Raw genomic sequence first — 15,062 nt, forward strand, 5'->3', positions numbered from 1 at the left:
TTGAGTGGGGGGAGTGGTTTGTCCACAGTGTAACCTGAGGCCTACAATGAGGAGGAGATGCCATGGGCCACTGCGGGCCTGGGACCGCCCAGCCCTGGCCGACCCCGAGGCCTCTCTGCTCTGCCTTCCAGAACATGCCCAATGTCCGCGACCACGACGCCTCGGTCTACCTCCGCCTCCAAGGGGACGCGCTGTCTGTGGGCGGCTATGAGACCAACCCCATCTTCTGGGAGGAGGTGAGACACTGAGGGATTGAGGGGTGATTCGGGGCCGTGTCTCAGCGTGGAGAAGCCTTCTTCCAGGAAACCCAGCCTCCCACTGAGACGTGGCGGGTCCTCTGCCTCCTTTTCTCTGAACCTGGCACACAGGCAGACCCGGGGCTGGGGCAGGGAGAGGGCTGGCCTCGTGACAGTGAGAGAAATGCAGAGAACAGTGCAGAAATGTAAAGTGATGGCTTTGGAAGACAGAAACCTGAAAGCCCGGTGTCCGCAGCAAACACCCCTGAGGCCCCGCACCCACGGCAGCAGCATCCCCCCAGACCTGGCTGCTCCCCCCAGCGGCTTCGGGGGGCTGCCTGAGGCCCGGCGGCCCTCTCGGCTCCCCCGAACATGCCTGAATGACAGCTTAGGATCAGATGCTGTCTTACTTCCCGGGGACAGGGCGAGACCAACATCAAAGTCCCTATCCCGGGGTGCTTCTGTCTAGGTGGGGAGACCCACAATAAACAAGAAGCCGTGGGGATCTGTGTGCTGAACAGAGCCGGCAGGTTAGGAAGAAGCCCTGTAAGCGTGGTGCGGGGCGAGGCCCTTCACACTGTGGTCAGGCCGGGCAACCCCCGCCCCTGCCGCTGCCCGGGGAGCTGAGGGCAGAGCAGAGACCTGCAGAGAGAACCGGTGGGCGAGGAGCTGCCTTAGGTGGGGGTGAAGGTCAGGTCAGGTCAGGCTGGTCCATCTCGAAGAACTGAAGGAAGGCCCGTGTGGCCATGCGTCAGAGGTGGACACGGACAGGGCCTTGTGAGGCTTTGTCGGGCACAGAGAGCCATGGAGATCCATGGAGGGCTTGAGAGCAAGAGAGGGCCTGGTCTGACTTAGGAGAATGGGTGGAAGGAAGTGGGGAGGCCAGGTGAGCAGTGGCCAGGGAGAGGCCACGGCAACAATCCAGTGCAGAACGGGGGGCCTGGGCCAACACGGGGAAGGCGAGCGGACAGGCCCTGCTGCGCCGTCAGCGGAGGAGACCTGCGGGGCACAGCCCAGCCCTGTCCCTCTGCTAACGCGGGGTGGGCTGGTCGGGCTCAGCTCCCTGTCACAGGGCCGCACCCCTGCCTCCCCCGCCAGGTGTCAGACAAGTTTGCCTTTGGCCTCTTCGACCTGGACTGGGACGTGTTCAGCCCGCACATTGAAGGTGCCGTCAACCGCGTCCCTGTGCTGGAGAAGACGGGGGTCAAGTCCACGGTCTGTGGCCCTGGTGAGTGGGGAGGCTGGGAGCTGGGTCCTTCTGGTTGAGAAGTGCGTCTGGCCTATGTCAGGCCTGGACCCGGGCTGTCCCTGCCGCGCGTAGGCGGGACACACGCCACCCTCGTCGTGGCTCCAGCAGAACAGGCCCTATTCTGCCCCCCTTCCTCCCTGGCACGCGTGGGGGCTCTTTCATCGTCAATCAAGGCAGACAATGGATGGGGCCAGCCTCGGCCCACGTCAGGGCTGGGGAGAGAGTCCCTGAAGGATATGGTGCTGTCCAAAGGGGAAAGTTTGTGTCTGAGACTCAGTTCCCTGTGCCTCAGTGTCCTCCTCTGTGAAATGGGTGGCGGAGCTCTTACTCAGCAGGAGCACGAAGGGGAGCCGCTTGTTAGGTGCGGGGCACGGCTGGGCCAGCAAACTGCTGTGCGTCCCCTGTGGGGAAGGGGAGAGCCGGAGGCTGGGGACGGAGGGGCTGTCCACAGCCAAGGGGCAGGCCGGGCCGGAAGAGGGGCAGGTTCTAATGCCGGGGCCGCGGCCTGCAGGGGTCCAGTCCTCTCCCTCCATGACCTTGGCATCCACACGGCCGCCAGCCAGGGCGGCTCTAATCTGTTCAGCTCTCAGGAAGCCCAGCCTCAGTGAGCAGGTTAGAAGCACCCACCGGGCGTGGGCCGTGGGCCGAAGACTCACTGCCTACCCGCCCCCCCCCCCCATGGCTTCCCCGGGCTTGCGAGGGGCTGGCAGTGAGCAGCACAGGCCTGAGACGAGCCCGGGAGTGCGGGTCACCCGGGAGCATCGTGTTGAATTAGCCCGGGCAGTCACTGCTCCCACAAAGGCGAGGTGCTGTGAGGACATCTTGTGTCTGGTCTCCTGCCTGGGAGGGAGGGTTCACGGCGGAAATCAGCCTCTCTCTTGCCAGGGAGCGCAAGCACGGTCAGTGGCCTTTGGCTTCCAGAACAGAACTCGGAAGTCCCAGAACCCCTTGACTCTGGGGAATCTGGGGGCAGGCAGATCTCCCATTCCAGGTCCCGGAGGTCACCGCCAAGGTGGGGGCCCCGACTGTGCAGCCAAATGTCCCGTCTTCCTGCGTCCTCATGTAGTACAGGCTTGAGTCATTTGTCAAACATTCAAGAGGCTCTCGTCCCCCCTGACTTGCCCCATGAGGCTGCTCCGACCTTCCTGTCCTCCCATGGTCCCAGGCGGGAAACATCCCCACTCTGCCCAAGGGCTCGCGGGGGTGGCTGCACGGGCCCCCAGGGAAGCTCCCGTCCTGATGCTCTCTGCCTTCTCTGACCCCCCCACCTTCCCCCAGCCACCCCAACTCTGTCTTTCAGACCTCTGGGGTTTCCCCCTCTGGGATATCCCCTCTCCGGCTGGTTGGAGGTTTCCCCCGGGCCCCACAGACGGGGGTGGCCTCAGATGCCGCCCCCCCAGCTCAGGCCTGCTCCCCCCGCAGGGAGCAGAGCTGCACAGAGGTTAGGAACTCAGGCCGGGGGCCGGACAGCCCTGAGCGGTGCTCCGACATCCGGGGTTCACTAGCAGGGGACTGGGCTAGAGAGATCCCGCTTCCCAGGGTCTCCCATCTCTCCCCTGGTGACCGTGGTACCTGCCAGGAAGGGCAGTCAGGAGTCCCTCAGCACCCTCTCCTCTCACTCTGTTTTCTTACCAAACATTCTCTTTTGCTTATTTGTGTGTTTCCTGCGTCCGTCCCTGTCTGGTCAGCTCCCTGAGGGCTGGGACTGGTCTCGTTCAGAGCCGAGCCTGGGGCGCAGACACGTGGGCTACAAGTATTTGCAGATGGGCTAACCCACAGCCCTGGAAGGAAGTGCTGTGCTCCCAGTTTTACAGATGATGACACTAAGCCTCAGAGAGGGGAAGTGACCAGCCCAAGGTCACACAACTAGGAAGGAGTAAAGCAGGGTTCAAACCCAGGACTGGCTGCAAAGCTCGGCTCTTCATGATGATGTCTGAGGGTCCCTCGCCATCATGCCCTGGCCTCTCCGGGTGACCCGCCAGCAACAGGCAGGAGCAGAAGCCCCCGTCCCTCTCCCAAAGAACTTAGGATCGTCCCTTCATTCAGCGAACATTTATCAGGCATCTGCTGTGGGGTGGGCCCTGTGCCAGGCCTTGAGACGCGGCGGTGAGCGAAGCCCGTTTCTCCTGGTCCAGTGGGCAAGGATGAGCAGCAGGGACACTGCAGGAAGGTGGCACAGGGAGGGAGAGCCTCGCCCTGTGATGGGGCTTGGGGAAAGGCCCCTCACCAGCAGGGGAGTGATGACCGTCGTCGTGAGACAAACCTGGACTCTGCAAGGCTGAGTCCCTGCCCAGCTGGGTGCTTCTGGCCATAAATGCTGAGGAGCCTGGGAATGTGGCAGGAGCCATCAGGGAGGCTCCCTGGAGGAAGTGGCATTGAGCTGAGTCGTGAGGTGGGGGAGGACTGGATGAAGAGGCACCAGCAGACCTCACCGGCCACTGCCCCCTCGGGAGACCCTGGCCCGGAGGCACATGGCCCGGAGGCAGCATCACGCCCCCTTCCTTCCAGAGTCCTTCACGCCGGACCACAAGCCCCTCATGGGGGAGGCACCTGAACTCAGGGGATTCTACCTGGGCTGTGGTTTCAACAGTGCAGGTGAGTACAAGGACCACCACTTTGCCCCCCCCCCCCAGCTCCACCAGGCAGAGTTGGGGAGGGGGATCCTGGCTGGGGGTGGGGCCGAGGAGGCCGGCAGGGAGGGCCGAGGTCCTATTAGCAGGTGCACAGCACCGCAGGTGTGCGATCCAGGGCTAGGGGAGGGGTGATGCCGGCTGTGGGCTGGGCTCCGGGGGGCCTCGGCAGACCTCTGGCTCCACCCCTGCCAGGAATGATGCTGGGCGGCGGCTGTGGGCGGGAGCTGGCCCACTGGATCGTCCATGGGCGCCCGGAGAAGGACATGTACAGCTACGACATCAGGCGAGTGGCCCCGGGATTCGGTAGAGTGGGGTACATGGCAAGGGCTCTCTAGAAAGGAGCCTTCCCTGAAATCCAGAGGGCTTCTTGGAAGAGGTGCCAGCAGGGGCCTGGGGTTGGCAGATCCACGGCTCTTGATAGCTTCCGGGATTTCTTGTGCCAGCGTCCTGCTTGACCTCCGGATGGCTCCAGGATCAGCAGCAGGATTGCGTCATCCCACTTTGCAGATGGGGAGACTGAGGCCTGGGGAGCAGGTGGGACCACATGCGGCCCAGGAAGCGAGGCTGCGCTGGTTACTGTCGGTCCACAGGAGGAGGCTGGGTGGCCGACAGCCCTGAGCCGAGATGCCGTTGGGTGATAGGAATGTCTGACCCCAGGCCGCCCTGGCCTCTCCGCGACCCTCGGGTCATGACACTGTGTGCTGCCAGTGTTGGGAGCCGCAAATGCGTCTGGGTCGGTAGATCGCTCTGAAACTCGTCTGCAAGGAAGCCCAGACAGACCCGAGCCCAGGTGGAGGGAGGCTGGCATCAGAGCTGGGGCAGCCTGGTCTGCACCACCCTCTGCCGACGGGCAGTGCAGGGGGAGACACTCCGAGCCACGGCCCGCGGGCGGGGGCAGCGGACAGGGCTGGGGTCCGCAGGCAGCAGCTTGGAGGGACGCCCTGTGGGAGTCCAGCCCGCTCCACCGTCACTGGTCCTGGCAGACAGCCTCCCTGGGGGGACCCGGGCGGCCCACAGGGGCTGGTTCAGCTCGTGCTCCTGCTCTGCTAACCCTGCGCCTTCCCGGCCCGATGAGGACATTACGCCCACTGCTGTGGCGTTGGGGGGGTGGTATCTGGCCCGCACAGAGACAGACAGACAGACACTGAGATTCCCCGACTGCCACCCCCTCCGTGGCGCCTGGCACGGCAGTCTGCACTGTGGCTGCCTCAGAGCCTGACTGGGGCTGCGTCCACGCTTTCCCAAGAGAGGAATGTTCCAGAAACGATAGTTGGAGGGGCCGTGAGGATGGGCCGGCCCAGGCCCCTCCTGCTGCAAACAGCGAGAGGAGGCGCCGCTGGGGACGGCCGTCTGTCTGCAGGTCACACGGGGCGCGAGCCGGAGCCGGGCCAGGCTCTGACCTCCCTGGCGGGCGAGCGCTTCAGCCCTGGAACGGACCCACCCGCCAGGGCTCACCCCCGGCCTGGGGGGGGCAGCTTCCTGGTGCTGCGGTGGCCACAGCTGCAGGACGAGGCTGGCCTGCCTGCACCCGTCTTGGGCTGAGGGAGGCCCAGCAGGGAGGGGGTGCACAGTCCTGGAGTCAGCGGGCAGCCTTAGGTCGGCTGCCTTCCCTGGCAGGAGTGTCTCGTGGGCTGGCTTATGGCTCGCAGGCTGGGGCCTGGAGGTCACGGGTTAGGAGGCAGAGGGCACGGGGAGGGAACCTTAAGAGCTCGGGCCTGGTGGGTAGAGGCGGGGGCAGCGAACTAGTCCAGCCACCCTCGTGGCTCAGGCAGGTGGCTTTCCCATCTATGAGACGGGAGCAGTGACCCAACCCTCAGCAGAGTGCGTCTGAGTCTCGTATGCACGGTGGGCAGGGTCTGGAGCACAGGCTGTGATTTTTTTAGCACAAGTCCTTGGGGTCCCAGTGAGTGGGAGGAGGAGGAGTCATTCCTTCTCTGAGTGAGGAGGGTGGCTGGACCCTGGCCCCGGCCAGAGGCCCCGGCCGCCTGCTCATGGGACGAACGCTGTGGCCAGGTCTGTGTGGACGCAGGTGTGGTCATTCCCCTGCCGGTCCCTGGTCGTGCTCTGGCTGAACTTGAACCCTCATCCCCGCCATGCGCACACAGGCCCAGATGAGAGTGGAGGGGCTGGCGGTGCTGGCCGGCGGGACGCCTGCCAGAGGGGTCACATCTGTCAGTCGGGATCACCCAGGCCTGCCCTGGGTCCGGCTTCCTCTGATGGCCCCGAGGCCTGAAGAAGGAGATCCAGCTCTCCCCAGACCCTCCAGCTGCCTGTCCCCATTCTCGTCCAGGACTCACACCCTCAGAGCTGCTGGGAAGGCCAGCAGCCCCATCCCAGGAGAACCACGTCCACTCCTAGTGATGGGGGGACGTCTGACGAGAGTGGCCATCAGCAGAGGCCAGACGTCCTAGCCTCCTGCCTCCCCATCTCCACCCCTCCAAAGGCAGCTGCAGATTCCCAGACCCACGCCCTGCACACCGCTTCTCCTCCAGGAACCCTCCCCAGACCCTTGGCCCAGCTCGTGGCTCCCTCCCCCGCCCCTCCCTCCAGGGGCTGCGGGGTAACGGGGTTCCACAGACATTCCCGCAGAGGGCACTGGGCCCTGGTCCTGCGCCAGAAGGGAGCTCCGGGCATCCTCGGGATTCCTAGAGATCGTATCCACAGTCCTAGGCTCCCGTCTGTAGCTTTTCCCCCGCCCCAGGCAGGATGTCGCTCTCTGGAACTATGTGCAGAGTAAGCGTCAGTTAGCCCTGACTGGCTGGGACAGGGATCACTGGGGATGAAGCACGGACAAGGACCTAGGGCCTGGGGGATGCATGAGACGCCAGCAGGTGGACAGTAGGGGGAGGGACAGCCAGGGTGGCGGGTCTGAGCGGGGGGTCTGAGAGCAAGTATGTGCGGGGGTGGGGCTGGGGCCCAGGACACAGGGGCTCCGGCGGCTGTGCAGTCGGCTGGGGCAGCCATGGCTGTCCACGGAGACCAGATGGACCCGCCGCTGGGAGGCTCCGGCTGCTGTGGCCTCAGGAAGGCTGGAGGGAGGCTGGTGTGGTGGGCGGGGGTCGCCACGAAGAGCCCCCCCCCCCCCGCCCCATGGGAGAGCAGAGCCCGGACCCCCTGCTGAGCCCAGGCCTCGGGGAGGACTCTGGTGGAGGGTGAGGGTCCAGCTTTGTCCCGGGTCCTGGGTCGTGGGCCAGCCCTTCCGTCCCAGGCCCCCGCGCAGTGACGGCCTCTCCCTCCGCCCCAGGCGCTTCCATCCGCAGCTCGCCGACCACCGCCGCTGGATTCGGGAGCGCAGCCACGAGTCCTACGCCAAGAACTACTCCGTGGTCTTCCCCCACGACGAGCCCCTGGCGGGACGCAACATGAGGACCGACCCCCTGCACGAGGTACCGCCCCCCTGACGAGCACGGTAACCCGCAGGACACCCAGGGGACTGGGGTGACCGGAGGGCGTGTGGTGCCCCAGCTGCCGAGGCGATGGGGACTCGGTCATTCCCAGGGTCTTCCTGGCAGAATGTGCTCGGAGCCCTTGCTGGCTGCTGGTGGCCCAGAGTGGCAGGCCAGCGTCAGTGGGTCCCCTGTGGGAGGAGGGCGTGCCACGGACACGAGCTTCTGCTCGGGGTTGGGGGGGAGTGGAGGGGTGTGTTTTGGCTGCCTTTCCTCCCTGGCCAGCTTCTACTTGTACGATAAAACCCATCGTCGGATGCCCTTCCTGGGGCTTAGCCCTGTGCACTCTCGCAGGCCCCCCCTCCAAGCCAGGCACCTGCCCTGTGCCCTCAGCCTATGCAAACTCTGCCTCTCTGTGGCCCTGGGCTGGGGAGCTGTGCCGTCGTGTCTCTGGTTCCCGAGCACTGAGCCCAGAGCCTGACTCATACCACTGTTCAGGGGACGTCTGCCGAATGGGTGGATGAAGGGGGCGGCAGGAAGGGGCGGCTCCCCTCTGGAGCTGAGTAAAGGAACCTCCTTCATCTGGGACTCCAGGGCCTGGACCCCAGAGGGACCCAGTGTCCCCTGCACCTCCTGGGGAGAGGCCCAAAGACATCAGTGGTTCCCAGGCTGCCCTGCCCTTTGGCTTAGCTTAGGGGACCAGCAACGGTCTCGGACCCCACACAGCCTCCGGCCCTCCCCAGGCTGCCCGGGCCTTTATTCACCCTGCGTGATCCTGAGGGCTCCATGGCCTCCCCAGCGAACACAGGGCTTGCTTGGCTGGCCGTGGAAGCAGGGGGCCTCATAAGGACCGCTCAGGAGTGTACAGCTTTGCCCAAAGGGCACGCGCAGGAGCCAGCGCCCCCCCCCCCCGCCCCCGCCGTGCCCAGCAACGCTTCTGCCTTCTCACAGGGCCAGCCCTGCCCACGACACCTCCTGGCCATACGTTGTTTTATGAGAAGAGCCCAGCCCCCCTGTTTCCCTCCTGGGGAGGGGACGCTCCCCGCCCCCCCAGGCACACGCCTCCGTCACTCACTGCAGGGGATCTTTTGTGTCCTCAGCTGCTGCCCCCTTGGATGTCCGAAGAGGACATTTCTGGGGTGTCACCGGTTGGGAGTGTGACCTCGGCCCCTTCCCTCCCTGCTCGGGGTCTGGGTGGCCCACGGGAGTCGGCAGAGGCGGCCGGTCCAGAGCCTCGGGACCCCTGCCAGCCCCGGCTTCTGGAGCTGCTCAGCCTGGGGCTCCGGGGCCGTTGCCTGTTGGGCGGGGCCGCCGGGGGACGCAGGCCCCTTCCAAACGTGAGAGTGGCAGTTCCCCAGCCCAAATTGATTTTCAAAGAAATCTGCCGCTCTAGGACTTTATTGTGTCCGTGCTACGCTGTGACTTAGAATAAGGAACATGTCTGGTGGGAAGGTCTGAACCTTTGGAATTTCCTAAGTGTCAAAAGCCAAAAAGATGCCTTTTGTTACGTTAATAGTGGCTTTGGGCCCAACCTAAGGAAGGAGACTGCCTGCCAGGGAACCCAGCTGGAAGCCCCGTGATTAGGGGACAGGAACTTCCTGTCCCACCCCTGGTCTCTGGGGAGGAAGGGGGGCGGCAGGTGGACTCAATCACCAGCGGCTACTGCTTCAATCAGTCGTGCCTATGGAATGACGCCTTCCTAAACACCCCAAAGGAGGGGCACAGAGAGTGTCTGGGCTGGGGAGCCCGTGGAGATTCGGGCAGAGCCGGAAGCCCCACACCCTCCCCTACACTTGCCCTGACGTCCCACTTGTCCCGCTTGCGTCTGGCTGTCCCTGAGCTCTCGCCTCCTGCAGTGCACGGGCGACCCAGTGGGGGAAACAGCTCTCGGAGCCGGAGCCGTGTGAGCCGCTTAGCAAATCCGTGCTGCCCGAGTTGGGGTCCTGACCCACGGCCGGTCGGTCTGGAGCACAGGTGACAGCCCGGAGTAGGGGGCAGCCGTGAGGGATCCCCACCTCCCCCGGGACTCGGATGCCATCCTGGGGCAGACAGCATTGGAACGGAGCCGGATTCTTGGACACGGTCCTGCTGTCTGAGAGCGGCTCGGTGCCGCGGGGGCGGTCCCTGCGCACAGGCACGTGTGAGCTCGGCCCAGGAAACCAATTTAGGCTGTTACATTTTTGTCTCGCGGTGAAGGACACATAAAATTGGCCATTTCAACCGCGTTAAAGCACACGATTCAGGAGATAAGGACATTCACGACACTGTGCGACCGTCACCACCACCGAAAGGGGACCGCGTGCCCGTGACGCAGGGCTTCCCCACTCTCCCCGCTCCCGGCCCCGCCTAGAACAGCCACCCCCGGGTTTTTCTGTCTCTGCGGTGGGCATTGCATGTGAGGGAAGCCGAGCGCCACGTGACCTTGCTTTCCCGGCCCGTGTGCCAGAGGCTCGCCCACGGTGCGGCGTGTGTCGGACGCCGCTGCAGGGTCACTGGGTTCACCGTGCTCAGTCACCGACGTCCGCTGCTGGGTGGTTGCCACCGGCTGCTGCTGTCGCTTCTCTTGGGGTGGGGGGGGACCTAGGAGGGAGACTGCTGGCCTCTTCCCACTGTTGGAACAGCACAGCGCAGACGGGGTGGCTGACCCCGTAGACCTCCCTTCTCCCCGTTCTGGAGCCTGGGAGCCCAGAGCCCGGTGCTGCTGCCCGGCTCCAGGTGCAGCCCGTCTTCCTAGCTGCCCAGGGCTGCCATCTTGCTGCGTCTGCCCTGTCGGGGTGGTGGCACGGCCGGACCCTCCCTTCCTGGGACCAGGGCCCCCCGGCATGACCTCACTCCCTCCCCTCCTCACGGCCCCGTCTCCAAATGCAGCCCCACTGCGAGTTAGGGCTTCAACATAGGAGCTTGGGGGTGCAATTCTGTCCCTAGCAGAAGGTCTCTCAATAGGCTGGGACTCTTGGAGTGGGGCAGGGGGAGCTGGGGCGGGGTTCTGGGGTAGGCATGGGGTCCTGGGTCCCACCACCAGACCTCTTTGCCCTCTGCTCCCTGGGGGTCACTGGCTGCCCGGCCTGGGGGTAGTCTGGCCCGGCCTGAAGGGTGCTTCTTCCCCACCCCTACCCAGGAGCTACTCGCCCGAGGCTGTGTGTTCCAGGAGCGACAGGGCTGGGAGCGGCCAGGCTGGTTTACTCCCCAAGGCACAGCTCCGGTGAGTAGACCCCCTGGGCCGGGGGGGCCCCGCTCCACGCCCGTCCCCCACCCCACCTGCGAGGCTGCCAGCCCAGGCGGGGCCTGTGGGGAGGGTGAGTCTTGTGTGCACGAAGGCTGAGCCCCTGTAGCTGCGCCCGGAGTCCCTCCCCTGCTGATGGCCCCGGGGCTGTCACTCAGGCCTTCTGGGGCTCTGAAAAGCCCGGGGCCCTGGGGAAAGCTGGTGTGCCACAGTGAGGAGGCCATGCTCAGCGCAGCCCCCGCCCGTGTGTAGGAGAAATTAGCGCGTCTTCTCATAATTTTGTTCATATATTTTTGGCAACTGCAACTGGTGTTTTATGTTAGTAGGAGGACTTAGCCCCAAATTAGGCGTTCCGCGCTAGTTTGTAAGTTGGGATTTCACAGCCTCCTGGCCTCTGGTGCCCTCCTGGGGGCTCCCCCCCCCCCCCCCCCCCCGTGCCTCCCATGGGCCCTGGGGCCGTCAGAAAAGAAGCCACGCCGCCCACCCGTGAAGCTTGGGGCTGGGGTCTGCTGGAGCAGGCGTGGTGATGCTTCCAGCCCAGCCAGAGGGACAGTATTTGATCCAGATTTGTGCAGATCTCCCTCTGCTGTTTCCCAGTGCCCTTCCTGCGCAAACTCCTCCCGTCTCCGTAGCAACTCAGGGCCCAAGGCCGCTCCCAGGGCATCCGGAGGCAAGCGAGGCAGACACCAGAGCTCGCTACTGCCCAGAGGTCACTGTTCTCAGGCTCCTCGGTCCTGGCCCCTTCTCCCATCAGCCTGTAGAGACCCTTGCCCTCTGCCCAGGAGCATGGAGCTCCCCTTGAGGTCTGAATCACTGGAGGGACAGGCAAACCCTGAGACACCTGAGGACAGAGGAGACAGGCTCTCTAAGATGCTGGGGGACAGGCCTGTCCCCAGGAGGCTGAGAGGCTGGGGCCACGAGGACAGGGTGCCTTCAGCAGAGCCCTCCGCGTGCCAGCTGGCCTGTCCCTGGAAGCCCCCGTCCCCCAGGAGAGTAGAAGACAGTGGAGCAGGGACCGGGACCCTTGCTCTGGAGATGGGTGGGCTCTGCACCTTCTCACCTGGGAGCCATCCTAGGTGTCCAGGGCACGAGGTGACAAGATGTCCCCCAGATCCCGGATGCCCGGCCAGGCTACAGCGACCTGGAATGCCCGTTCTGGGGCCTCAGGGGCTGGTGGGAACTGCACCTGCTGGGCAGAGAGATGACTGTGCAGAGGCCCCGCCCCAGATGCCAGGGCTTGAGGGGGGCCCCAGGGCGGCCGAGTGGCCCAGCGCAGGCAGAATCTCACACTCGGCTCTTGCTGGGGGAAGGAGGCTGGGCGGGGCTGGCCACGCTGCCAGGTGACGGCTGACCGGCTCCCTCAGCAGCAGCAGGGGTGGGGCGGGCCTCTTGGCTGTGGGCATCTCAGAGCTGCCAACAGGTGCAGGACAGGCCACGGCAAGTGGCGGCAGAGGACCCAGCCTCTGGGGCCCACCTGCCTCCAGGTGTATGCCAGGCCTGTCCGGTCCTTGCTTGTGACCTAGGTCAAGCTAGAAGCTCTCTGCCTCCATTTCCCATCTGTAGAGAGGATCTCCATCCCTGGGAGCCTGAGGCCCTTGGAGGGTGGTGTGGTCTTGATGGCCACAGCAATGCGTTGGACCCTCAACTCCGTCACCCTCAACGGGCTGGTGCTGGGGCCTTATCCCGCTGCCGTAGTCTTGCCCTGAAAGCCCTGACAGCGGCCCTGACCGGCCCTTGCCTCCTGGTCAGCCCTGGTCTCTCCCCACCCTGCCCCCACCCAACTTCCTCTCCATCCTCCCGGGCCCCAACCCGCACAGCCCCGGCTCTCTCCCGACACCAGCTCTCAGACCCCCCACCAGGGCGATGAGGGCGTCATCCGAGGGAGGGATCGTGGACAGCTGAGCCCTGTCCCCTCCCCCGCCCCGCACGCACAGCACAGCCCTGCAGAGGCGGCTCGGTGAGGCTGGACCGGATCGTCCGCTCCGTCGCCTGTGGGAGCCAGCTCCCTGCCCGCCAAGCCGAGCACGTGTGTGTGTGTGTACGCGTGTGCGTGCACAGGGAGGGAAGGACAGAGGGAAGAGAGGAGGAGCAGGACGGTGACGCGTGTGTCGTCCCCCAGGTTCTGCAGTACGACTACTACGGGGCCTACGGAAACCGGGCGCACAGAGACCACGCCTACGGCCGCCTGCTCGGGGACGAGTACACCTTCGACTTCCCGCCGCACCACGATGTGGTCAGTGCCCAGGCCCCCACCCCCATCCCTGGTGCAGCCGGAGGCTCTGGGGGCTCCATCCTGTCCACCCTGTGCTTGGCTGGCTCCGTGTGGAGGAGAATTTGGTGGTGTTTCTCCCCACCCCCGCCCCACTGCTCTGTACCGAGGCTTGGCCCGGCCCGTGGTTAGACCTGAGGACGGTATTATTGCTACAGGCAGCGGGGCTGGGCTGGCTGTGTGGCCCCAGGCCAGGGGCTGCCCCTCTCTGAGCCTCAGGCCCCCCTGCCCTAGAGCTGTTCTGAGGCAAGCTTGCGTGAGACCCTGTGAGTGACTCGCTCCTTCCTCCGGGCCCAGCATAGTGGGTTCCCTCGCTCTCGCAGAGTAGATCCAGGATGTGCAGATACCAGACGGGCCCCTCCAGGGGACAAGCAGGGGGTCTGGGGTCTGCTTACAGTCCCCCCGGCTGCAGAAGTGGGCAGCTGAGTCTGGTCAGACGGCGAACCTGACCGCTCATTGCCCCGGCCTGAGTGCCCGACTCCAACTCTGGGGGTGACAAGGACTTGGGGCCTGACCACCTCCCGTCTGCCCCACGCACAGATGTTTTTGTGGGTGGTTTCTGCAGAAAACAATGCCAGCTTCCTTGCCGAGCGGCCCAGCCGTTTGGTAAAGGGGTCACCCAGTAGAACAGGGCCCAGCTCTTGTCCTGGTGGCTGCTCCAGGGCAGGAGCACGGCCTTGGCCGCCCCCTGATGTGGGCATGGAGCCGAGGGCTCCCCTGGCAGGTGCCGGCCCAGGGTGGCCCGGGAGGCAGCCCCAGAGGGAAGGCGGCCAGCCAGCTTCCTGGGTGTGCGGCCTACGAGGTCACCTGGGGCCCAGCTCAGTGGGGCCCTGCCCCCCGATTAACGCTCTGCCGTCACCATCTCAAAACTGTGCAAACTTTTGGAACCGCGGTCCGCAGTTCCATTTTGCACTGAGCCTCACAAAGCCTGCAGGTGGTCCCGTGGCCTCCCCCAAGCTCGTTCTCCTGGTGACGGCTCAGGGGAGGGGCCTGGGAAGTGGAAGCCGAAGGCACGTGCCTCTGGAAGCTCCCAGAATCCCGGCGCTGCCTCTCGGGGCGCGGGGGGCTCCCGTCTGGCGCTTCAGCACCCGCGCCGCCCAGGGCCAGCAGGACGTCTGGCCCTCGGGGACGTGGGAGCCCGGAGGGGATGCCAACTTGGCTGGGTGGCTTCATGCAGCCCCCGCAGATGCGCCTGAACAGTCCCAAAGCATGAAACACACACTTGTTCTGGGCGCTGGCACCGCCCCAGCCCGGGGAGACGAGACTCAGCCCCGAGTCTGGTCTGGGTTTGCTCTGCAGCCCCGCAGCATCAGCGAGGCTCCTGCAGCGCCTGACCTGACGGGCGTGGGAGCGACCCAGAGGGGAGGGGTGTCTGCGGAGGCTGGAGGCGTGGGGGCTCCGGAGCGGCGCCGAGACCAGGTGTGGACCCAGCTCTCCCGGGGAAGCCTGACGGGGCCTTGGCCGATTTCCCCGGTGTAATGTCCTCCCCACTCAGTCCGATCCACCCACACGGTACCCCCGGACCCGGAGCCGGACCAGACGCGCAGCGCTAGACGGACCTGGCCCGGGGCACATCTGCGGCCTTCCAGCTGCGGAGGCCCCCGCCGACCTCGCCCCCTTCCCGGGCTTCGGAGGGCACTTAGCGCGAGGAGGCTTGCGGCAGTTTCCTCATCCGGGTTGGTGGATGGACTGCGGGGTGGGAGGGTCGCGGGTCCCTGACGCACAGTGAGTGCTCGGTCGGGGGCAACTTTGCTGCCCAAGTTTTATCTTCTGCCGTCAGAATCTGGTTGGCGCCTGTGCTTGCCAGCTAGGTGACGTGTTCAGAGCAAAGAACCAGGGGCTTGGTGACGGAAGACCAAGGAGAAAAACACGAGGATCACAAGGAGGACCTCCTTGTCTGGGGCACCTGCGGACCGCCAGCAGGGGCACCTGCAGACCGCCAGCAGGGCTATTGGGCTCTTCTCTTTTCTTTCTTTCTTTTTTTTTTTTTTTTAAAGATTTTATTTATTTATTTGACAGACAGAGATCACAAGGAGGCAGAGAGGCAGACAGAGAGAGAGGAGGAA

The 15,062-nt window shown here is 65.1% G+C and overlaps 1 protein-coding gene across 4 annotated transcripts in view; it reads left to right on the forward strand.

Moving 5' to 3' along the window:
- The window catches only part of SARDH (sarcosine dehydrogenase), a 59,472-nt gene that overhangs the window by 12,530 nt on the left and 31,880 nt on the right, over window positions 1–15,062 (forward strand). For all 4 annotated transcript variants that reach the window (XM_059410391.1, XM_059410394.1, XM_059410392.1 and 1 more), the window contains exons 8-14: window positions 132–236; window positions 1,335–1,464; window positions 3,994–4,080; window positions 4,311–4,401; window positions 7,363–7,504; window positions 10,623–10,706; window positions 12,847–12,960. In XM_059410391.1, coding sequence (XP_059266374.1) covers window positions 132–236; window positions 1,335–1,464; window positions 3,994–4,080; window positions 4,311–4,401; window positions 7,363–7,504; window positions 10,623–10,706; window positions 12,847–12,960 — 753 coding nt within the window. The remainder of the gene's footprint in view (window positions 1–131; window positions 237–1,334; window positions 1,465–3,993; window positions 4,081–4,310; window positions 4,402–7,362; window positions 7,505–10,622; window positions 10,707–12,846; window positions 12,961–15,062) is intronic.

The sequence above is a fragment of the Mustela nigripes genome, chromosome 9, assembly GCF_022355385.1.
Source record: "Mustela nigripes isolate SB6536 chromosome 9, MUSNIG.SB6536, whole genome shotgun sequence".
Taxonomy (NCBI): Eukaryota; Metazoa; Chordata; class Mammalia; order Carnivora; family Mustelidae; genus Mustela; species Mustela nigripes.